Source organism: Crassostrea angulata, chromosome 4 (genome assembly GCF_025612915.1).
Source record: "Crassostrea angulata isolate pt1a10 chromosome 4, ASM2561291v2, whole genome shotgun sequence".
Taxonomy (NCBI): Eukaryota; Metazoa; Mollusca; class Bivalvia; order Ostreida; family Ostreidae; genus Magallana; species Magallana angulata.
In genome coordinates, this window is record NC_069114.1 from 31,995,136 (window position 1) to 32,020,572 (window position 25,437).

Here is a 25,437-nt window from a genome sequence, read left to right on the forward strand (position 1 = left end):
GTAGTTCTCTCAAAATGTTCTCTGTCTTATCATTGATGAAAAATTTTCAGAGACTGTTAAACCCCAATTGATAAACAACTAAGAAAGGTAGTCCTTTTCTTAAAAACACTCGCTTCATCTTTACATGTAAGTAGATGGTAATCTCCTCCTTCTCTGCTTAACTCCAGTTCTCCTGCTCTGCTGAGTCTGATTTTCGCTCACCTTGTTATCTTTGTTTTGGTTCATCTCTTGCATGGTGGTCCTGAAAATCTTACCTATAGCCACTGTCATCTTGTTGAGAGCACCATTGATCAATTGACCAAGACTGTTAAGCATGTAAGTATTGTTCTGATCTACATGTATAGGCTCACCTTCTTTATCTGACAAATCTCCCTCAGTCTGAGTCTGGGGAAGAAGCCTACTTTGTGCTTTAATTGACTGAGTTTTATTCTTGGTATAAGATCTGTATTTTTTATTTACACTTGTAGCTGTAATAGGTGATGTACCTGAACCTGAGCAAGTATCAGCTGTTTTTGGTATTTGAACAAGAACCTTGGGAGAAAATACTCCCTGTGTAGTATCTAAGTGCTCTGATTCTGAACCACTAATGAACTGCTCATCACACTCAGTGATAATTTCGTCACTGGTGTCTCCACAGTGTTGTTCATTGGACTCTCCTCTAATACTTCTATTTATAATTTTCTCTTTTCTTTCAGTTTCATCCATTTGTTCTGCTTGAACTGCTGCCTGATGTCTTGTAGACATGTTGTTTTAATTCAAATAACGAGTTCGAATCTCTGGATCCATTCCTCAAAAATGTGGATCCCACTTCTGACATAAAAAAATTCTATATAGCGAGATAGCAATCAATGACTATCTCATTCGGACATCAATTTCAGCAATTGACGAACAAAACACAGAATTTAAGTTTCATAAATTTATTGAGTCTGCATTGCAAATCAAAATGAACAACAATAGGGTAACAAAATAAATCCAGGCCTTTTAACCACCCTTAAATAATTTGATCTAAATATGACCCCTTAAATATAAATAACCAGATCTCAAAATAATCAAGATATGTGGTTATGTATTGAATCAGAGATAAATGAATTTTAAAATAATTAGTTTAAGATCAAATCCTGAAATAATCAGAATATGTGATCCTAAATAAACCTTCCAAACTGTTAAAAATTACAATTTCACTAATTAAAATTTATCCAATCGATAAAATTACGAAGGCTCAATTAATTATCCTTTAGCAAAAATAAATATTTACCAAAATATAAGGAAAAACCAAAAGAGAAGTTAACCCGAAAATGAAAAAGAGCAGACTGGCGATTTTACGGAAAAATCACCTCTTATATACACCCGTAAGAAATCTCATACAAAATCGTATAGACCCTTACGGAGAATTACGGAACAATTGGGAAAAAGTATACGGAAAATAGTTCCAATAAAATAACTAACTTTATGATAAATATTTCATCATAAAATAACATTACCTTCATTCACACAATAATAATCAATTAATTATTTACCTTATAATAAGCCATTTCCACTGCCGGTAAAATATAGGCGGCGGATCAAGAAAAAAACAACCCGGAAGTAAAGGGACGTATCCCACAGTTCCATATTCATAAACAAAAATGTAAACATAAAGGAGAAGACAGGCCGGGATGACAATAAAGAAACAAAAAAAATGCATTTTATAACGGGCGAAATATACCATAACAAGTATGTACCGCAATAATATTACAATATAGATGCAATATCGTAACTCTTTAGTAAACAATCAAAGAGTACACATGTACGTTCGAATGGGAAAGTAGAAATTACACAAGTCCACAACACATGTTTCAGTTACATGTACAAAAAGTAAATACACGGTACTTAAAACATATTTGAAATTACCGATACTTCAATGATGCTTTAAAAGCATTAATAAGTTACAACACATAGATAAGATATTGGCTATGTATTTAAAACTCTCGTAGTAAGGGGATCATTTCAAAAGTAGATAAAAAAAATTTGAAATATTACACATGTTTTAATCCATTTGAATAACATACTAAATTTAGTATTGCGCAAACATAATTCGGTCTTGGCCATTTGATGATCAATGATAATTGAAGGAAAAAACATGCTTTTTACCATTGAATGGGTGGTAGTACCATTATTTTGAAAAATTGAAAAAGACATGTACATGTTTTATCAGTATATTGTTATCATTTATTCAGAAACTCAACCTTGGGCAATACAACCCATCAGTTTACAATAACTCACATATTACAAAATAATATAAACATTAGACTCTATGGAGTCTAAAATGGGAGTGAAACCCCTGAACTAATGTTCCACAGTTCCCACAGTTCCACACATTACATATAGTAAATCAAATGTGTTAATTATATACGAATTGAAAATACAGTTTTGGGTCAACAACCGTTACACATAACTAAAGGCATAGTATAAATTTATAACATATGTTAACACACGAGAGAATATGTTTCTTATTACATTGAATGAGTTTCATGCAATTTGGCAATTAAATATTACGGATTAATAATGCACATTTAATATATTTAGCAAGACCAAGCAAGGTAGATACGTGATCCGAGCCCAACAACTGAAGTAATTTAAATGTACTTGGAGACTTATAATAGTACTCGTTTAAATATTTTTTTTAGTAAATCATAATATTTTGGACATTGAAGAATAAAATGAAACTCGTCTTCGACTTGTTGAGTATGATAATCACAAACATCACATAATCGAGCCTGCCTGCTTTTACCTTGGTATCTTCCTGTTTCAATATTTAAACAATGTGAAGACAGTCTTATGCGAGAAATATGTGTCTTAAGATTATTCTGGATTGGTTTTGTTAGGTATGATTGGATTTTCGAATAATTATGTTTTGCAAGATATTTGAAAAATACACTTTGAAGAACTTTCCATAAAGACATTGCTTTTTTGCATGAAAATATCAACAATTCTATTTTCGTATATATGTAAAAACTGGCCAGGATTAAGTGACTGCTGTCCAATCCAGAATTCTCATTGACCAACGTGAAACAACTCATTTTTGACGTCTCTTGCCCAATTGACACTAGAAGCTGCACAATTCTCAGCACTTTTTCGTAAGTAATTGAAAGACGATTTTAAAATACAATTTTCTGTTTCTAATAATTTACACCAGTATTTCATTATTTCTAATTTTCTTTGTAAAATAAGCGGACGTCGACCTAATTCCCTATAAATCATATCATTACATTACGTCTAACACCAAGAACATCCTTACAAATTGAAAGATTAAATCGCTCAATTCCTGGTAATTTATGAAAACCCCAGATCTCACTTCCATATGAAATTACACTTCCAACACATATATATCGAATAGTTGGCACCGGGTTTCTGCGTTAAATTCAAATTTCTGAAAATTTCGGTTTTTTCCAAAAAGGATCCTCCTTTTCTAAATACTAATGTTTTGATTTTATCGGTGTTAACAGTTAAGTTCCATAAAGTAACATATTCGTGTAAGGACTTTAGAGTAGTTTGGAGCTCATCTGGTGAATTCGCGAATATAACGGTGTCGTCTGCAAACATTAAAACAAACAGGTTTAACTCTCTTAGTTCGACGGGCAGACAATTATCACTGACGAAATGATTTTCTAGATCGTTTATATACATGTTAAATAGAATTGGCGACAAAACTTCACCCTTTAGTAGGCCAGTGTTGACTGTAAATTCTCTGGATATTTCACCGGCACTTCTGACGGAGGCTCTCACGTCGACATAAAGTGATCTAAAGATTCGGGGGAATTTTCCAGTGATGCCGGATTTTACTAATTTATACCATAAAAAAATGACATAATGCAATAATGTTGAATCATCTTTTTTCTATTCTTTAAAATTGAAATAAAAAAAATAACACACTGCATAGCTGGATACCTAAAAAAGGGATGAAAAATTTAAACTGAATAAGATGATATACACATGAACATGGCCTTAATTCTTTTTGTTGCAGCTGAGTGGAAAATGATCACTATGATTTTTTTAAAACCAGTGAGTGGGTTTTAGGACGTCATATGTCTAAATTTTGTTATTTAGGTCAAATTACTAACATTTTTATCGCTGTCCAAAATGTGAAGTTCAGATAAAAGACTGTTTTGAAAAAAATATTGGGGAGGGTAACCCCCTCCCCCTAAAAAAATTTAACTTCCCGGTTGATAACACAATGTATACAGTTTACTCACAATCTGTCGTCGTATTAAAATGTATGAAATTTCAACAAAACGCTAGTGTATGCATATTTATTTGCATTTTTTTAATACCAAAGTTGTCATTTTCAAAGTATCTCGCTCTACTCTTTCCGACATTGTGTTAATTTAGTCAAACAGCGTTCCTGAACACCCCGTTCTGGAAAATAAATTATTTCGATCAAAACTAAAATCGCATCAATTTTTTTCCATTTTATTTATTACTTTTTTTGTATTAACCAAAGATGTCCCATCCACGGTAAAATGCATTATGAACCGGTCCTACACTTTTTGCCAAGACGTTAATTAGTCAAATGCGTTCTTGGTTATCCCGTTCTGGAAAGTTCTATTCCATTCCTTCGCTAGAGGTCGCGCTTCTTTCCATGATTAAAACTAAAATCGCTCACTCAAGAAACGAATTGCTTTATTTCATTTATTCAACCTTTGTCAAATCTTAACTTCAATGTGTAATTAAGGTTAGTTCCTAATAAATATATTCACTGTTTATAATCATTCGATAATATTTGATTGCAAGCATATATTTTGATGCAAACTACCCCTTACTTTGATCCGCCAAAGCGTGTCCACCACCTTACTCTCATTTTTGCTATTTTGGGCTTGTTTATCGAAAATGAAAGGTTTTTGATTAATTTCACAATAATTAAGTTATCAGTTAAAATTCAAATATACCTTACGGAGATCATCTAACATGTGTTGAAATACTATATTAACTTTTCTGTTATTAAACTATGTAAGGCAAATATTGCGTCCGTAGTAGAGCGACCAGCCTGAAAACCAAACTGTGCGTCCGTGATGATATTCTCATAACGGTTCCACTACATTACTCGCTCGTTGAGGATCGATGTGAAACGTTTTCCTAGGCTGCTAGTAATACTGATGCCTCTGTTATTATTGGGGTCATAAATATTTCCTTTTTTATGAATTGGGATAATGATAGCTTTTGACGAGGGGAATACTCCAGAAATAAGAATTTTGTTAAAGAGATGAACGAGTATTGGAAGGGTTAAGTCACAAAATTCGGAAAAATATTCGTTGATTAGCTGGTCATTTCCTGCGCTTTTGTTTGTTTTAAGTTTGTGAATACAAACTTCTATTTCCTTTGTTGTAATATCCTTGTCTTAACAATCAAACACGGGACAGTCAGTGTCCATATAAATTACTATTGAAATATAGTTAGTTGAAGAATTTTGCTCAAGATTTCGGAAATGTTCGAAAAACTGTGTAAGCGAGACTTTTGAGGGTGATGTATTTCGCTTGCTAAAGTGTTTGAAAAATTTGCTTTTGGTTGTTTTTCTTCAATTGTTGAACCATGTCTCCCTGTTGTTTCCTGTATTGATTTTTTACTTTCTTTTGAAGACTTTTGTATTTGCGTTTTGATTTCGTAAGAATATCGTAGTTTTTCTTGTTACTGTAACCGTTGTAATTTTCTAAAGCAGTTAAATATAGAGAATATAAGTTTTCAACTCTTTTGGTTTAACCATGGTTTGCCCTCATTAGTTGTAAGGTTTGTAGATGCTTTTTTACCTCTTCTTTCGCTAGTACAGTACTTTCCTAACACATGTCTATTTTTTTCACTGAAATTATCAACCATTTAATTAGTATCGCTGTCTTCTTCGACACAAGAATATAGGGCATCCAGACTACTTATAAGATCGCGTCTCATTTAAAGTTGTAATTGCTCTTTCCATCTTACTGTAGAAATACTTTGCGCAGTTGACGTTCTCAAATCATTTGCATTCATTGCAGGACAATTATCACTATACGTTCTTAAAAAATTGGTATGATGACCCAGTACATAAAAAACTATAGTTTGAACTATAGTCCGATTTTATTAGCATTTTGTTGCTCATTTACTCATATTTTGATGGCTTAATCATATCATTAAAATTTGAAGTCAATTTTTAAAGGTTTTAGCAACACTGAATGCAAATGATTACATATGCTTAATAAATGTAACAAAAGTGGACTTAAGTGGGTTTAGGCCTCGGCTTATTCCCCCACATTCTTTATATAATGTTGCCAATTTTCAAAATCATAATCCGTGATGGGGGGGGGGGATAACACCTTTAAGTTTTCGATGTAATGATCGATGTAATGATAATTTTCTTAATATACCCTATAATTTGAGCAATGTTGCCATTTGAAAAAATGTTTGTTTTCAGTAAAGATGATAGCAGCGCCCCCCCCCCCCATATGATACATGTCCGATGTGGGAATGAGACTGTATCAAATATCTAAATATGTCCTTAAATCATAAATCATACCCCCTCCGATACGTGGAAATTTTCATTGAATGTGAAAATAACTATACATTTATGTAAACTATAATTTTTTTCAATAATGCTACCAAAAAAATGATACTTGTATATGCATTGCATTGGTTCTCATTCTGAGAGAACTTGGTTATAATGACAACACCAATGCAAAAGGACTAGGACGGATGGCAACATGGCTGTCTCTGTATCAACACACCAAATTGACCTAGACCGGTCTATTCCATTGTCACGGAATAAAAATATCCGATTTCATTTTAATAGTCAGGCGATATTTACATGTAAATGTACATTTATATAAAAGCAATCAGAAATGTTTTATCCATTGAAAGTAAGTACGCCATCATGGGTTCTTTTGCGAGTATATTCTTTATTTTTGGCTTGGTCGATTATTTTGAAATAGGGATAGCTGTAGAGCCTCATTCCACTATCAAGGGTATGGATAAATTTTCTATATTTAAAAATATTCTATTTAAATTATATCATAAAATTTACAGTTTATTAAGGTATACTTGATCGGATTGAGAGCAGATTTTGTCCGCTGTAAAGCAATGGTTAATTCCAAAAATGTATATTGATGAACGATGCATTATTTTTCTCGATCATTTGAGACAATTTTTCTATAAATAAGATAAACTCAAAACTCAAATTGAATGAAAAAGAAAGATGATTTAATGAATATTGGAAAGAATATTTGTTCGATTTGCCCCTTTAAAGATTCGCTCATGTCTATTTATAGATATTAGACACTGTCATTTGCCAACAATAATATACATGTAAATAAACATTTAAAAGCATTTCGGTATATTAAAATAAACCAGAGTGTATTTCTTTCACTCAATTGAAGTTTGTAAACGACGCCGGTAAATTCACTGCGACTTCATTTACATGTATGATAAAATGATTTAAGAACGAAGCTAAACAGACTGTCTGTTTACACTTCCATTGCATGTGTGCATTGGATTTTTGTGCAATCTACAAAAATTATTTTAAATTTTAACTATCTAAATTATCAGAAAGATGTTGTTTCTGTGATTATAAATTGGTTTGATAAGTTTTTAACTTTTACAAAGAACTAATTTGTTTCATTTATAAGCCCGAAAATGAAACCAAACAGCATGAAGTGTTGTTTTTCAATAATTTATTCAAAAAATATATCTAAAGTTATTTATAAAAACATGCTCTCAAAATTGAAATAATTATTAGTTGTATAAATCCGCATTATTAAGATTTTCCTTCTTTCAGGCAACGTGGAATCTCTGCTTGAGTTGACCCCATGGACCTGGAAACATCTGAACACGTCCCTGAAAGTGGATTCCCCCGTCACTGTGGATGTATCACTCACCTCTCACTACAGACTGACCGGGAAACGCCTCTCAGTCAGTATATATATCTCCTGAATTAGTAAATGTCTCAATATAAATCATTCAGTTAAGACCAACAGCTTTAAAGGTGCATAGTCACGATTTTGGTCAACAGTTATTTTTCCGATTTTAATGTTTAGAATGCTTCAGCAAGGCATTTTTAATAGCCAACCAAAATTACAGTGTAATTCGTTAAGATATAAGCGAGTTAAAGAGTTTACGATTTTTTTTCTATGTAAACAAAGTTTTTAAATACATTTTGAATGTTGGAGTGAAACTTCCAGTTTTAGACCGAACATGAATGTGTTTAACGTTAGGAACTGTTTATTTATGCTTAAAATGAATAAGAACAAAGACAAATCAGTGTTAAAAAGAATTTTACTGGTATATTTTGAACCTTTGTAAGCAAAAACAGGGCACCAACCTTGTTAACATGACAGAGGATTTTGAGTCCTGTATCTTGCTTATAACTTTACGAATGACTCTCAAATTTCATTTAAGCATTTAAAAAAAATGCATTGCTTAAGCAATGTAAATAACAAACACAGAAAATAGAATTTGACCAAAATCGTGACAATGTCTTTTAAGGAGACGTATTTATAAAAATGATCACTAATCTAAGATAATTCGTGAACGGAATATCAACTTTTGAAAGTACACTGTACCAATTCATAATAATTTAATACTGTAGGTTAAACACTGAATATAGGACACATGTAGCGACGGTCAAATATACTTATAATTACGCAAACCTATGATAAAAAGCTATTTATACTTACAGGACTACAAAAACAAAGAGACTGTGCATCCATTCTAAAAACAATACCCAACACAAAAGGAAGAGACGGTGTGTACACGATATACCCGGATATGAAGACCAAGAAGTTGGTGTACTGTGACATGACCACGGACGGCGGAGGGTGGACAGTGAGTCTTTACTGGTTTCTTTTATTTACTTCAATATGTATGAGATGTGTTCATACCTTACACATTAAATAACTTTCGAAAACTTACTGGTTCTCTGAAATTACTCCAACAGACAATCGTTGTGGTCTCAATGGTCGTGCCCATTTTAAGATTGTATTGATCTCCTTTAGAAGAAGAGCTGTATATAAAGATATAGGAAAATACAAAAATTGAAAAGTAAAAAAGTCTTTTATTTTTGCTATCCTCCTCATTCACACTTGAACAACCAACTAAACATCGGTACAAATCGTTTGTTGGTTATTTTATATCCTGCTTCTTTTATATTGGGCATTTGCTATTTTGTTACATCAAACATTGATAATGCATTAAACCACTTTCAAAAGTCTTCCAAAGCTAATCTTCTGATGTGAGAATTGTACTATAGTATTCCAATGTACAATTTTATGTATTAGTATCGTGTGTTGTCTTGCAGGTAATTCAAAGACGTATGGATGGGTCTGTGAATTTTTATCGATCTTGGCAGACCTACAAGGACGGATTTGGAAAACCACAAGGAGAATATTGGCTAGGTGAGAACGTGTGATAAAATGTTTTTATGTGATTATTGAGATTCTTCTTATAATTTAAATTGATTTTGAAAACAAAAGAATCTCTAATCGAAAGAGCACTTATATTTGCACAATGTGTTAAGTCTAGCGAAAATGTCAAAGGGATTAAATTCCCCGCCCCTTTTGTGTTAGTAAGTTAAAACAAGTGGTTCATAATATAAAACAGCTTTTGTGTACACAATTACTTTAAAATATACTTTATTCACATAACATTTTGTCATGGCTGAATAATAGCTACAAACAGCAATCTGTTATGAACCATGTTGATTCCATGGAAGCAGGTTAGTCACACTTAGTCATTGTTGTCCAGTTGAACGAGATGGCCCATGAAACTTTTATATTTTCTAGGAAATGAAGATATTCACTTGCTCACATCAAAAACTAAGCAAGAGTTACGAGTTGACCTACAAAAGTTTTCGGGTGAAAAGGCTTACGCCAAATATTCCAGGTTTACTGTGGGAAGTGAGTCTGAAAAATACAAGTTATCTGTCGGGGGATACAGCGGAACGTCGGGTAAGCATATACAATAGCTATCAGTTTAATCTGAGTTTCATATTGCAAATTGGAGTTCAAAATGCAATCTATATATCAAAATTTAAATATAAGAAATATATTGCAGGTGATAGTCTCGCATATCATAACGGTATGCAGTTTTCTACAAGAGACCAAGACAATGACACATCTAAGGAACAATGTAGCGTGGTACGTCAAGGAGGATGGTGGTTTAAGGCATGTATCAATGCTCATCTTAATGGACCTTATCTAAAATCGGCTAAAATCATTCCAATTAGTATGACTTCGGAATTGAACAAATTTGAGTACAAATTCGGAAATGAACACCGTGCTTTAAAGAGAGCATCAATAATGATCAGACCAAAAATTTAAAGTTGTTGTTAAGGCCATTTATTGAATTAACATTTTATCCTTGAACTTTTGTCTTTTTAAATACAATATTGTTGCATAACAAAGTAGTTCTCAATTAATGTAAGCTGAATGTTTCTATTGATAACATGCCACTGGTTTGCTTCTCCTACATTAGAAAATCAGTGCATCCCTGCAGATTCAAGAGCCACTTAAAAGGGAAAAGGAAGTTATACGTCTGAATTGCAGCCATGTAAAACATGATGTCTATGATCTCAGATCTGTCTTTAGGTTTCAAGTTTTGGTGTAATGGATATAATTGGTCTATAGAAATATCAAAGAGCAGGAACATATTCTGCAAAGTAATGTTAAAGAAGTTAATATATAAATCTGTGAATAGTCATAAAAATATTCTGTTAACTGAAGGTCTACCTACACTACCTAATACATTAAAATTCAAGACAATGCTAACTTAGTTTCTGCAGTAGAGCGACCAGCCTGAAAACCAAACTGTGCGTCCGTGATGATATCCTCATAACGGTTCCACTGCATTACTCGCTCGTTGAGGATCGATGTGAAAAGTTTTCCTAGGCTGCTAGTAATACTGATGCCTCTGTAATTATTGGGGTCATTAATATTTCCTTTTTTATGTATTGAGATAATGATAGCTTTTGACCAAGACGAGGGGAATACTCCATAATTAAGAATTTTGTTAAAGAGACGAACGAGTATTGGAAGGATTAAGTCACAAAATTCGGAAAAAATATTCGTTGATTAGCTGGTCATTTCCTGCGCTTTTGTTTGTTTTAAGTTTGTGAATACAAACTTCTATTTCCTTTGTTGTAATTTCCTTGTCTCAACAATCAAATACGGGACAGTCAGTTTCCATATTATTTACTATTGAAATATAGTAAGTTGAAGAATCTTGCGCAAGATTCCGGAAATATTCGAAAAACTGTGTAAGCGAGACTGTTGAGGGTGATGCATTTCGTTTGCTAAAGTGTTTGAAAAATTGCTTTGGGTTGTTTTTCTTCAATTGTTGAACCATCTCTCCCTGTAATCTCCTGTAATGGTTTTTTTTTACTTTCTTTTGAAGACTTTTGTATATGCGGTTTGATTTCGTAAGGATATCGTAGTTTTTCTTGTTACTGTAACTGTTGTAATTTTCTAAAGCAGTTAAGGTAACTCCATACTCGTAAAATTCTCTGATGAAAGTTGAAAAACCGAACTGAATTCAATTTAATAGACTTAAATTTCATCAATTGTTAGAAAAAATGTACATGTCATCCCACTTTTTAAGATGCCAGATAAACATACACTAAACCATCTTATATCATCAGAAAACCGTATTTTTTTTGGTTAAAAGTAAAATATTTGTGGACAGAAATTTGTTTATCTTGTTTAATTTTATTGTTAACTTCATCAGAAAACTAAAACTACAAAAATATCTTAAAATTAATCGTTGGGATAAGAAAAACTGTGGCATTTAGACATAAAACTTAAAGGAAAGTCAGAAAAAGAGTTATTTCCCCTTAGCATCAATAAAATGTATAATTTTTTTTTGGAAATTTAGGATAAAATTAAGCTGCAAAAATATCTTGAACTTAACAGTTATTCTAATTACATCCATATGATTATATTCACATGAAATAGATAAAACTATCTTGCACAAATTTTAAAGAACTCAAAGTTTTACAAAAAAGTATGACATCACAGAACACTGGATCTACTTTAAATATCGAGAATATAAGTTTTTAACTCTTTGGTTGAACCATGGTTTGTCCGCGTTAGTTGTAACGTTTGTAGATGCTTTTTTACCTCTTCTTATGCAAGTACAGTACTTTCCTAACACATGGTTATTTTAACTAATTATCAACCATTTGACTAGTATCGCTGTCTTCTTCGACATAAGAATATAGGGCGTCTAGACTACATATAAGATCACGCACTTTGCGCAGTTGACGTTCTCAAATCATTTGCATTCACTGCAGGACAATTATCACTATACGTTCTTAAAAAATTGGTATGATGACCCAGTACATAAAAAACTATAGTCTGAATTATAGTCCAATTTTATTAGCATTTTGTTGCTCATTTACTCATATTTTGATGTCTTAATCATATCATTAAAATTTGAAGTCAATTTTTAAAGGTTTTAGCAATACTGAATGCAAATGATTACATATGATTAATAAATGTAACAAAAGTAATATTTGTAAGAAAAATTGTTGGTTTTTCTAATGGACTTAAGTGGGTTTAGGCCTCGGCTTATTCCCCCACATTCTGTATATATAATGTTGCCAATTTTCAAAATCATAATCCGTGATGGGGGGATAACACCTTTAAGTTTTCGATGTAATGATCGATGTAATGATAATTTTCTTAATATACCCTATAATTTGAGCAATGTTGCCATTTGAAAAAATGTTTGTTTTCAGTAAAGATGATAGCAGCGCCCCCCCCCCCCAATATGATACATGTCCGATGTGGGAATGAGACTGTATCAAATATCTAAATTTGTCCTAAAATCATAAATCATACCCCCTCCGATACTTGGAAACTTGCATTGAATGTGAAAATAACTATACATTCATGTAAACTATAATTTTTTTCAATAATGCTACCAAAAAATGATACTTGTATATGCATTGCATTGGTTCTCATTCTGAGAGAACTTGATAATGATGACACCAATGCAAAAGGACTAGGACGGATGACAACATGCCTGTCTCTGTATCTATACACCAAATTGACATAGACCGGTCTATTCCATTGTCACGGAATAAACATATCCGATTTCATTTTAATAGTCAGGCGATATTCACATGTCAATGTACATTTATATAAAAGCAATCAGAAATGTTTTATCCATTGAAAGTAAGAACGCCATCATGGGTTTTTTTGCGAGTATGTTCTTTATTTTTGGCTTGGTCGATTATTTTGTAATAGGGATTGCTGTAGAGCCTCATTCCACTATCAAGGGTATGGATATTTTTTTCTATATTTAAAAATATTCTATTTAAATTTAATCATAAAATTTACAGTTAATTAAGCTATACTTGATCGGTTTGTCGAGCAGATTTTGTCCGCTGTAAAGCAATGGTTAATTCCAAAAACGATGCATTATTTTTCTCGATCATTTGAGACAATTTTTCTATAAACAAGATAAACTCAAATAAAATGAAAAAGAAAGATGATTTAATGAATATTTGAAAGAATATTTGTTCGATTTGCCCCTTTAAAGATTTGCTCATGTCTATTTATAATCATTAGACACTGGCATTTGCCAACAATAATATACATGTAAATAAACATTTAAAAGCATTTCGGTAAATTTAATAAACCATTGAGTGAATTTCTTTCACTCTACTGAAGTTTGTAAACGACGCCGGTAAATTCACTGCGACTTCATTTACATGTATGATAAAATGATTTAGGAACGAAGCTAAACAAACTGTCTGTTCACACTTCCATTGCATCTGTGCATTAGATTTTTCTGCAATCTACAAAAATTATTTTCAATTTTAACTATTTAAATTATCAAAAAGATGTTGTTTCTGTGATTATAAATTGATTTGATCAGTTTTTAACTTTAACAAAGGACTAGTTTGTTTGATTTATAAGCCCGAAAATTAGACAAAATAACTTGAAGTGTTGTTTTTCAATAATTTGTTCAAAAATATTTTTTGTAAATGTATATGTTTAAGTTATTTATAAATTCAAGCTCTCAAAATTGAAATAGTTATTAATGCTATAAATCCTCATATTCAAGATTTTCCCCACTTTCAGGCAGCGTGGAGTCTCTGCTTGAGTTGACCCCATGGACCTGGAAACACCTGAACACGTCCTTCAAAGTGGATTCCCCCGTCACTGTGGATGTGTCCCTCACCTCTCACTACAGACTGACCGGGAAACACCTCAACAAGATTCTCAGTCAGTACATTATATATCTCTAATTTTATATATCATGAATTTAGTAAATGTCCCCATATAATCCAGCCAGTTTAAACCAACAGCTTTAAAGGGGCATAGTCACGATTTGGGTTAAAAGTTATTTTTCCGAATTTATTGTTTAAAATGCTTCAGTAAGACATGTTTTAAATAGGCAACCAAAATTTGAGATTCATTTGTTGGGTTATAAGCAAGTAACAGAACTTCTGATTTTTTCCCTGTAAAATAAGCTTTTCTTAAATGAATGTTGAAGGGAAACTTCCAGTTTTAGACCTTAAAATGAATGTGTTAAGCGCTAGGAACTGTTTATGCATAAAAACAAAAACAATCAGTTTGAAAAAAAACTTTTACTGGTATATTGAACCTGTGTAAACAACAACATGGCCCGAGCCTTGTTTACATGACAGAAAACTGTGAGCCCTGTATCTTGCTTATAACTCTACGAATGACTCTCAAATTTCATTTGATTATTGGAAATGTATTGATTTGATTTGAACATATTTTTATTGAACAGAAGTACAATTGGGATTGGACACAAGTTACATAACTTAGACCGCCCTCTCCCAATACAAAGATATACTACAATATATGTGTACACAACATAAATAACGGTCAGTGGATAAAATGGCGGTTAACATTTGTGCAATTGACATGTATATAATCAACAATGGTGTACAAGCAGTTTTATGATCTGTGACATCTTTCAGTGTTTTAAATATAATCAAAAACTAATGTAAATAAATAAGTGTTTTCATTGTCACTTAATTATTGCACTGTCACCCCAAAGTAAAACATTAGTATTGACTAGATTAACAATATGAAAAATTGCATTTAATAGGACATTTCTAGCATCTTTATATTTATTACATGTGAAAAATAATGGTAAATCCTCTAGCTTTCCACACGAACAGAGTGGACTGTTAATAATATTACATCAAAATAAATCATTATTTAATGCACAGTTGTGTCGAAGTTAAGTATGTTTATATTCAAATGTCTAACACCATATGTAAAAAAAAAATAGGTCAGGTTAAACAAGTAAGTACATTTTCATTTATTACAGAAACTTGTATTTTTTCTTTTAAAATGCGAATACAGTCACTTTCACAGACATCCATTGAAAGCGAATTCCATTCATCAACAACAGTAGGAACAAACGAAGATTTATATAATTCGAAATGACATTTTGGTATAGAGTAATTCTGTGCATATGAGGTAGTATAGTTAGAAACATGTACAGTAGCACGCTTTTTTGGAAAAATATCCATCACATAACTGGGTAAAATGATTTGGTCAATTTCAATCATTGATTTTAGCCTTGATATTTTCCTTCTATTATAATGCGTTACCCACCCCGTTTCAAAGTATAGAGATTCCCGAGAAGCAAAAATAGGTCAACCCGTAACAATTCTTGCTGCAATCAATTGTAATTTTTTAAAGAAGATGGGGGAATGAGATGGCGCAAATGCCCATTCAGTTTAGTAGTGAAATACAATTTTGAATTTATTTTCCCCCAATTAAATCTATTCAAATATATCATAATACAAGTTTGCAAAAGCAAAATTTCTAACTATAGTCAGTTATTAATATTTTTTACAAAAAAAAAAAGAAAAGAAAAAAAATATTGTCGGAAATTTTGGTGGTATCGAACACGTTACATAAAAACCCAAGATATATAAGCTTATCTTCTGCCAGGTACTCTAACCACTGAACCATTTGAGACACAACAAAGTGGGCTTTTGAAATATTATATGTGCTTTTGGCCACGAACTACCGGACTTGTATTATTTTTTCAAAACGTTCAATTGTTGGGATACAAAATGATATTTTTAATGTATAGTGGGTCATCTCTTTACGTTTTTGTTGATTGTGATCGGTTTGTTTTCCAATAGACCTTAATGACACTATGAGAAAAATATGGAGCACAGACCCACTCTATAAAAGAAAATGCCTTGAAGTTCTAACAAATGACAGTATTTGCAGGTTTTGATACGTATACGCCTGTTTGAGTCAACATATTGCAAGTATTGAGCATACCTATAGGTTAAAAATCAATGATTCGTTAAATACATATTGTTTTAAATGATTAAAAAAAACACTTCAGATTTATTGATACTTTAATTTTTCACTAGCCTGTCCGACCGTGTATATGCATTTTACACGCCTTATCCATCCATCTTCTTTGTCAGAATCAGTAATAGAACATCCTTCCCATACATCAGATGTATATTCTAACTGAGGCCTTATAAATGAAGTATTTAATTGTGACTGGTTTTCTGTAAAGTTTTTTTCCCATTAATTTCAATTTCTTTTGAGCATTTGCTGTAATAGAATTTATAGAAGATGACCAGGAAAGGTCCTCAGAAAATATAACAACAAAGTGTTTATGGGTTGATACGAATTTTAAATCACATCCTTGAAATTTGAACGTAGGGGTTACTGTATTAGGTTTATTATTAAAATAAACAGCCTTAGCTTTTTAAGAATTAAAACTTAAAAGCCATCTCCTAGACTAATCTTATGATTAAATTAAGATTCCATATTGCGTACATTGATTGCAGCATGTTGAAGGCTTTTATCGTCCACAAAATGTTAACATGTTAGATGTATCTGCAATATCATTTACATAGATAAAAAAAAATAACAATGGACCAAAGACAGAGCCTTGAGGCACTCCAGGATTAATAGACTTAGTAGACGACAACACTTCTTGATACAGTACCTTTTGTTTTCTATTTACAAGGTAACTGTTAAACAATAAACCTTTATGCCAAACGCGGTCAAATGCTTTTGACAAGAAATGCATTCCTAAAGCATTGTAAATAAAAACAAAATTTGACCAACATCGTGATCATGTCCCCTTAAGGAGGCGTATTAAAATGGTCATTAATCAAATAATTCATCAACGGTATTTCAACTTTTGAAAGTACATTGTACAAATAAATAAAAATTACAATACTGAAAATTAAACATCGAATTTAGGACACATGCAGGGACAGGAAAATACACTTACAATTACGTAGATGATAAATTGTTATTTATACTTACAGGACTAAAAAAAACTTACAGGACTAAAAAAACAAAAAGATTGTGCCTCCATTTTAAAAACGAAACCCAACACAAAAGGAAGAAACGGTATGTACACGATATACCCGGATATGAAGACCAGGAAGTTGGTGTACTGTGACATGACCACGGACGGCGGGGAATGGACCGTGAGTCTTTTCTCGTTTTTTTCTTTATTTCAATATGTTTCCATACCTTACACGTTTATAACTTTCTAAAACTTACTGATTCTCTAGAATTACTGTAAAAGGCCATCGTTGTGGTTAACATAAACCCGTTAATTTTTGTAATCGTCCTCATTCTCACTCGAAAAACCAGTCAATATTGGTACAAATGGTTATGTCAAACTACAATCCTCTCTTAATGTTGAACATAAAAACAACCAGTATCAGTATCACAGATTGATAATGCAATTGTTTAACTACTTTGAAAAGTCTTCTAGAGCTTTCTTTTGTTAGAATTATACAATGATTTCCAATTATAATTTTAGTGTTGTTTTGCAGGTAATTCAAAGACGAATAGATGGTTCTGTGGATTTTTATCGATCTTGGCAAACATATAAAAACGGATTTGGAAAACCACAAGGAGAATATTGGCTAGGTAACAGCATTTGATATGGTGTTTGCACGTGATTACCGAGATTATTCCTTTACATGTTGATGTTAAAAACAAAGGATCCCTAGTAGTCGTGGTTGAAAATAGCTACATACAAAAATCCACAATTATACACAGATGATTTCATGATAACTATTTTATTCACACTTGGACATTACTATGCAAGTTAGCAAGGTAGCCTATGGAACTCTTGTATATTTTCTAGGAAATGAAAATATTCACTTTCTCACAGAAAGAACTAGCCAAGAGTTACGCGTGGACTTGCAAAAGTTTTCAGGTGAAAAGGCTTACGCCAAGTATTCCACGTTTACCGTTGGGAGTGAGTCTCAGAAATACAAGTTAACTGTGGGGGGATACAGCGGAACGGCGGGTGAGTATGTGCAATAATTATTAGTTTAATCTGAGTTTCAAATTGCGAATTTAAGTTTTAAGAAAATAAATCAAAAATAAAAATATACGAAATATATTCCAGGGGATAGTCTCGAATACCAGAATGGGATGAACTTTTCTACCAGAGACCAAGACAATGACAATGCAAAAAAGGACTGTGCCGCGGAATATCAAGGAGGATGGTGGTTTAACATTTGCTACCATGCTTTTCTCAATGGACCTTATCAAAAATCAGCTAAACACACTACACTTAGTATAAATTGGTATGCATTGGGAAATGAACACCGTGCTTTAAAGAGAGCATCGATGATGATCAGATCCAAAATTTAAAGTTGTTGTTCACGCAATAATTAAAAGAAATATAACATTCTCGAGTTTTCGTCGTTTTATATACAATGTTGTTGCATATCAAAGTAGTTCTCTCAAGAGATTCATCTTATTATAAATGAAATGTTTTCAAAGGTTATTAAACCTTAGTTGATTAACTAAACAAGTGGAAAAAGAAGTCTTTTTCTTCAAGACACACTAGCTCCATTTATGTACCGCACAATTATAAGTTGGATGTTTCTAACAAAAACATATCGCTGACCCAGTGTGTTCTTCACTGCAACCTAGCAGGTTCAAAGCTTTGGTCGCTTAAAAAGGGAAAAGGAAGTTATAGGTCTGAACTGCAGCTATGTAAAACATGATGTCCATGATCGCGGATCTGTCCTTTGGTTTCAGAATATGATAAGTTTAAGTGTAAGGTATAGACGCCTGTCTACCATCTAAAGACGAATTCTCTGTGATTACATCAAAGTGGTCAATAGAAATATACAAAATCAGGAATATAATCTGCAAAATAATATCAAATAACTCAATGAATTATTCTGTAAATATTCATAAATCATAAATTCTACACAGAAAAAACATTCTGTGAACTGAAGGTCTACCTACACTACAGTGCTAATAAATTTATATTCAAGACAAGGCTAACTTTGTTATCCTAGCGAACATTGGTTTACTAGAGATGTGCTCATACAAAGCACCAATGACCTCGTCATAAAAATTGATTCTAATATTTTTTCCAAGGACTATCTTTTAGAATATTACTGGTCCAAGCTTGAAAATGTGCAATAAGTTTATTATTTTTGCCCCACCCCAAATAAATATACAGTTGAACTTCGATATCTCAAACACTGATATCTTGAATACAATAAATATGTCGAAATGATTGGTAAGATCCGAACACTTACTTTTTAAGTATTTTATCCTCAATATCTCGAATACCTCAAGGTTTTTAAGTAGGTCTTAGGTCGTATCTAGTTCAAGGTAATGTAGCTTTACAATATAATGCCTGAGAAAACCACAATTTACCTCTGATTTCAAACACACAATTCCTACAGCATTTGGTGAGAAAAATGACCCATAGCTTCCAATCAGAAGTTCTATTCCAATCTTCCCCAGCACATGCAAGCTAATCTCTATGCATGTTTTCATTGTTTTTTTTGTCAGGAGGGTCTTCTCTATTCACCTTCATGTAAAATTCATTGCGTTATTCAAACTTATCAAATAATAAATGATCATATTTTATGTTTAAAAAAATGTTCCAATGATGGGTTTTCTGGAGTTTTTTGTTTTGTTTTTCATTTCTTGGACCTCTGACGTGCGTTGGTTTTGTTGTCTCGGTTCATTGCTATGTGTCTGCAGATTCTGGTAAAAAAGCCACACCGATTGAACTATATCCGAAACTAAAGATATCACATAATAGGCTGTGCGTTTGACAGTTCTGGGTGTCCTTTATATAAATATCAAAATGATACCCAATATGAATCACTAAATTTCTTTCATGTTCTTTGAGAACCATTTCAGTAACTGGGTTTCTTAAGGTAAGGCGAAGGACGATAATTGGATTTAGGCCAATATTGCATTAAAACAACACAATATTAATATTCAATATTTTTAAATATACATCCAGAGATACCAAAGGTAATAAAATTTGCGAATAATTGATTAAGGTAAGCACAGATAATATAAATGTAATACAATTTATGAAATACTATTTAATAAAAGTTAGAATAGAGTTGATATTAATTATTTCTAAACATTTATTGAGTCATCTCCCTACAGTAGACAAACGAGACAGTGTTCACTAATCTTAGATAGCTAAATGGCTTTAAACGGTTCAATACTAGGAACAGAGTATTTAACACAAAATATAGAGAAATGATGGGTACTATTGGGTCTTTTTTTCCTCTTGATCACATAGGGCTATTAATAATTTTACACCTGAATAAGTCTTTATTTAAATCAGTGAATTTCAAATCTATGATTATATTCTAATATTGTTCGTCATTGAAAAAGATGGACGCCACGAGATACTCTGAGTATGTACGCCACAACTTTTTGAAAGGGGGGAATGATCACGATTCAAGCAAAATGTTTTCTATTTTTGGTCAGTTTAAATGTTTAGAGTGCTTTTTTAGTGTATTTCATATGCTCATCCAAAAGGACTATGTGCGGTTTTATGCATTTTTTGCCCCCAAAATCAAAGTTTTAGAAAGAGCTTTAAAAATTCGGTGAAAATAATTTAAAACCATATTGGAAATAAAGCTGTAAAAGGTTATCACCACAGTGACGTCATAATGTAGAAATGACGTCATGAAGATTGCATTATTTTGATAAATTGATGTTGTGTAGCAAAATATGGGTGTTTTCCGATGGTTTTTCGACTGGGAAACATCGAGCGCAGGCTTGCTCAAGTACAATATCTAAGTATAATGTGTATATCTATCCGACGAAAAATATATGTTAAAATCGCACTTGAGCAGACCTGCGCTCTATATTTCCGAATGCAAAATATAGAGAAAAAATGAGAATATTTTCATTTGTTTGCAAATTTGCGGGAATTAGGTCATTTAGGTGACGTCATAGATAAACAGCAAATGAGCAATGATGACTAAAATCAAGATCAAAGTTATAGGCATCCTCTATACAATGATTTGTGAAGATTTTATTTTAATACGATACTATTTAAAAATTGGTTAAAATCGGGGGCAGATATTTGACCAAACCGCACATAGTCCTTTGAATGCAAGTTGTCAAGTTACAAGCGTGAAAAAATCTCGCATTTATTTGTTATACATGTTATCATTGAAGTGTCAATGGTCAATCAGAGGTTCCTTGGGGTATGTTAGGTACATTTAGCTTGTAAAATGTATTACTTGGACGAGTCATTTTAAACAAGATATATGTACTTAATAAGGGACAAAAAACGCGATGGTTAAAAGGCGATAACAAACTTAAAGACGTTCATCTTTTAAGTTAAAAAAACTAAATATACATGTACATGTATAAATAGCTTCCAAGTTTTAAGTCGGAAACAAATACTATAAACATAATATTTAGAGAGGCCCCCTATTTCTCTATCTCTTTTCTCTCTGAATCTAATTAGTTATCTATTCTTATATACAAAATTAAACCCTTGATATGCAATTATAAATGAGTGTGGCATTTGTAATATTAAACCCAAGAGCTTTAATTATTGATTTCATTTCAAAAAAATTCTATCGACTTGAATAGGTTTTTGAACAAAGTTGAATTTATTAAATCATCTGATTCAATAATTAAATAATCTGAATAAATAAAATAATCAATAAATAAATAGCTTGTATAAGTATATTTGAATTTGTAACATTGCAGTATAAAAACAATAAATAAAAAAACTAGTCGGGAACATAAAAGCAAAATCAAAATTATCATTATCATTAATATATTTTTATGATATTCATGAGCAATATCTTCATTTTTAATGTTTAGTTGGTCATTAGCATGTAAAAGCGACACTCATGGACAAAATGGCCGGAACCGCAACATCAGGAATATCTTTCAAGCTTCTTAATCATATTCAGTAATGTAATACATAATATTTCCATTTCAATATCCATGGTACGTTTCATTTCATGCAGCTGATTATTTGGGGAAGACAACACATGCAAGGAACTTGTGTATAACAGGGTTTGTCAACATCCGTAATTACGATAGAACCTACATATTTCCTTTTTTCTCACGAAACACATATCATATTTCATTTTAATTATCTACAAATATACATATATATTGAAAACTTTCCCCTTGATTGGAAACGTAGTGAACACAATGGTGCGGTGTAGATTTTACAGTTTGCTCTTTTTATGCATTTATTTTGTTGTCGTTATGTCTATGAAACCTCACCCCAAAGTCAAAGGTAAGCATCATAATTAATCACTTGTAGAAAATGTTATTTAAATATTGAAAGAAAAATAAAAAAAATTCGAACATTACGTGTGTGTATTGCTGACATGAACAAGTTTTACGAATATAAATGGGTTAATCAATCGTCAAGACAAATTTTGCCTAACACTCTGGGAGATCTGATAGCTCTAAATATTTCCGTGGACAAATAGTAAGTAATAAATCCATTACATTTTTGGTATTGTCAACGACCAAAAAAATTGTAATTGTATGTATAACAAAATAAAAAAAAAAACACGATAACGTATTAGCTGCTATCATGTCGTCAAGTTTTGCAACTCTTCGACCACAAACTTGCAACTGTTCGACCACCGAAGATTTGTTAAACCAACAAAGGCGTAAGGGTAAATATTCTGTGAATCTGTTCAGACAAAAGAGTTTATGCTGTATAAACGCATAAAACAATAACTATTTGTTGATGCGGACTGAAAAAATAACACGATAATAAATTCCGGATTTTTTATATAAGTATTTGAATCTAACAACTGATTTACTTTCCCCTTTTTCAGGCAATGTAGAGTCTCTCCTTAAATTGACTCCATGGAACTGGAAACACTTGAACTCGTCCTTCAAAGTGGATACCCCCGTCACTGTGGATGTATCTCACCTCTCACTACCGACTGACCGGGAAACACCTCAACAAGTATCTCAGTCAGTACATTTTTATCTTCATAAATACAACTTTCATAAATTACTCAGTGTAAATTCAGAAGCACATGTTCTCAAAATATCCTACTTATAATATATTTTTTCAAACACTTTTTTCACCTTAGTTCATTTGGCACATTCTTAACTGAATTTCTCATTAAAGTTAAAGAGCTACAAAAGCAAAGAGATTGTGCATCCATTCTAAAAGCAATACCCAACACAAAAGGAAGAGACGGTGTGTACACGATATACCCGGATATGAAAATGGAATTTTTCTTCACTTAATAATTGTTAATAGCTTCGCAAATCATATCTTAAAATTCTAAGTAGATCTGATGGTACATTTGTTGACCATCCAGCCTCCTTAAGGTCGTTTATTTTTGCTATCATCCTCATTCACACTTGAACAACCAACAAAACATTGGTACAAATCGTTAATTGGTTATTTTATATCATGCTTCTTTCACATTGGGCATTTGCTATTTTGATACATTAAACATCGATGATGCATTAAACCACTTTTAAAAGTCTTCCAGAGCTAATCTTCTGATGTGAGAATTGTACTATAATATTCAAATATACAATCTTATGTATTAGTATCGTGTGTTGTCTTGCAGGTAATTCAAAGACGTATGGATGGGTCTGTAAACTTTGCTCGATCTTGGCAGACCTACAAGGACGGATTTGGAAAACCACAAGGAGAATATTGGCTAGGTGAGAAAGTGTGATAAAATGTATTTATGTGATTATTGAGATTCTTCTTATAATTTAAATTTGATTCACAAAACAAAAGAATCTCTAGTCGAAAGAGCACTTGTATTTGCGCAAGGTGTTAAGTCTAGCGAACATGTTATAGGGATTAAATATGCCGCCCATTTCGTGTTAGTAAGTTAAAACAACTGATTTATAATATAAAACAGCTTTTGTGTATACAATTACTTTAAAATATACTATATTCACATAACATTTTGTCATAGCTGAATAGTAGCTACAAACAGCAATCCGTTATGAACCATGTTGATTCCATGAAAATTTTTTAGTCACACTTAGTCATTGTTGTCAAGTTGAGCGAAATGATCCATGAAACTTTTATATTTGCTAGGAAATGAAGATATTCACTTGCTCACATCAAAAACTAAGCAAGAGTTACGAGTGGACCTACAAAAGTTTTCGGGTGAAAAGGCATACGCCAAATATTCCAGGTTTACTGTGGGAAGTGAGTCTGAAAAATACAAGTTATCTGTCGGGGGATACAGCGGAACGGCGGGTTAGTATATACAATAGTTATCAGATTAATCTGAGTTTCATATTGCAATTTTTAGGTCAAAAATGCAAACTATATATCAAAATTTAAATATAAGAAATATATTCCAGGTGATAGTCTCGCATATCATAACGGTATGAAGTTTTCTACCAGAGACCAAGACAATGACGCATATCATAAAAATTGTGGCTATATTTATCAAGGAGGATGGTGGTATAAGTCATGCGGCCTTGCTCATCTTAATGGACCTTATCTAAAATCGGCTAAAATCACTGAAAGTAGTATTAACTGGTACGCACTCGGAAAAGAATTCCGTGCTTTAAAGAGAGCATCAATAATGATCAGATCCAAAATTTAAAGTTGTTGTGAATGCTGTTCATTATATTAAAAGCTGCATCCTTGAATTTTTGTCTTTTTAAATACAATATTATTGCAAACAAAGTATTTCTCAATTTATGTAACTTAAGCTACATGTTTCTATCACTAACATGCCACTGGTTTGCTTTTCCTTCATTAGACAATCACTGCAACCCAGCAGGTTCAATAGTTTCTTGAAAGGGAAAAGGAAGTTATACATCTGAATTGTAGCCATGTAAAACATTATTATCTCGGATCTGACTTTTGGTTTCAGGATATCATAAGTTTTGGTGTAATGGATAGATGGCCGTTTACCATCTAAAGATAGGTTCTCTGTAATGGCATCAAAGTGGTCAATAGAAATATCCAAGAGCAGGAACATAATCTGCAAAGTAATATTAAATAACTCAATATATGAATCTGTGATATTCATAGATCATAAATTCTACAGACAAAACATTCTGCTAACTGAAGGTCAACCTACACAACAATGCTAATACATTTACTTTTAAGTCAAGGCTAACTTAGTTTCCTAGCCAATATCTATTTACTAGATATGCTCATATGAAGCATCAACGACTTGTC

General features: G+C 32.2%; 1 protein-coding gene and 1 pseudogene across 1 annotated transcript; both read left to right on the top strand.

Moving 5' to 3' along the window:
- Nucleotides 1-1,590: 1,590 nt before the first annotated feature.
- On the top strand, nucleotides 1,591-18,662 carry LOC128180360 (ficolin-2-like). The gene is made up of 11 exons (XM_052848407.1): nucleotides 1,591-1,713; nucleotides 7,775-7,908; nucleotides 8,675-8,820; nucleotides 9,293-9,389; nucleotides 9,777-9,941; nucleotides 10,048-10,161; nucleotides 14,079-14,222; nucleotides 17,310-17,455; nucleotides 17,810-17,906; nucleotides 18,127-18,291; nucleotides 18,394-18,662. Exons 2-11 carry the CDS (start codon nucleotides 7,806-7,808, stop codon nucleotides 18,639-18,641), a joined length of 1,425 nt encoding a protein of 474 aa, XP_052704367.1. The 5' UTR covers nucleotides 1,591-1,713; nucleotides 7,775-7,805; the 3' UTR covers nucleotides 18,642-18,662.
- Nucleotides 18,663-22,448: 3,786 nt separating this feature from the next.
- LOC128180362 (microfibril-associated glycoprotein 4-like) lies at nucleotides 22,449-24,893 on the top strand (annotated as a pseudogene).
- The last annotated feature ends 544 nt before the right edge of the window (nucleotides 24,894-25,437 follow it).

Bases quoted from the DNA above. Each gene is read 5' to 3' on its own strand.
- LOC128180360 (XM_052848407.1), top strand. From the start codon at position 7,806: ATGGACCTGGAAACATCTGAACACGTCCCTGAAAGTGGATTCCCCCGT. The intron at 8,821-9,292 runs GTGAGTCTTTAC...GTTGTCTTGCAG, and splicing joins CGGACGGCGGAGGGTGGACA to GTAATTCAAAGACGTATGGA. The intron at 9,390-9,776 runs GTGAGAACGTGT...TATATTTTCTAG, and splicing joins ACAAGGAGAATATTGGCTAG to GAAATGAAGATATTCACTTG.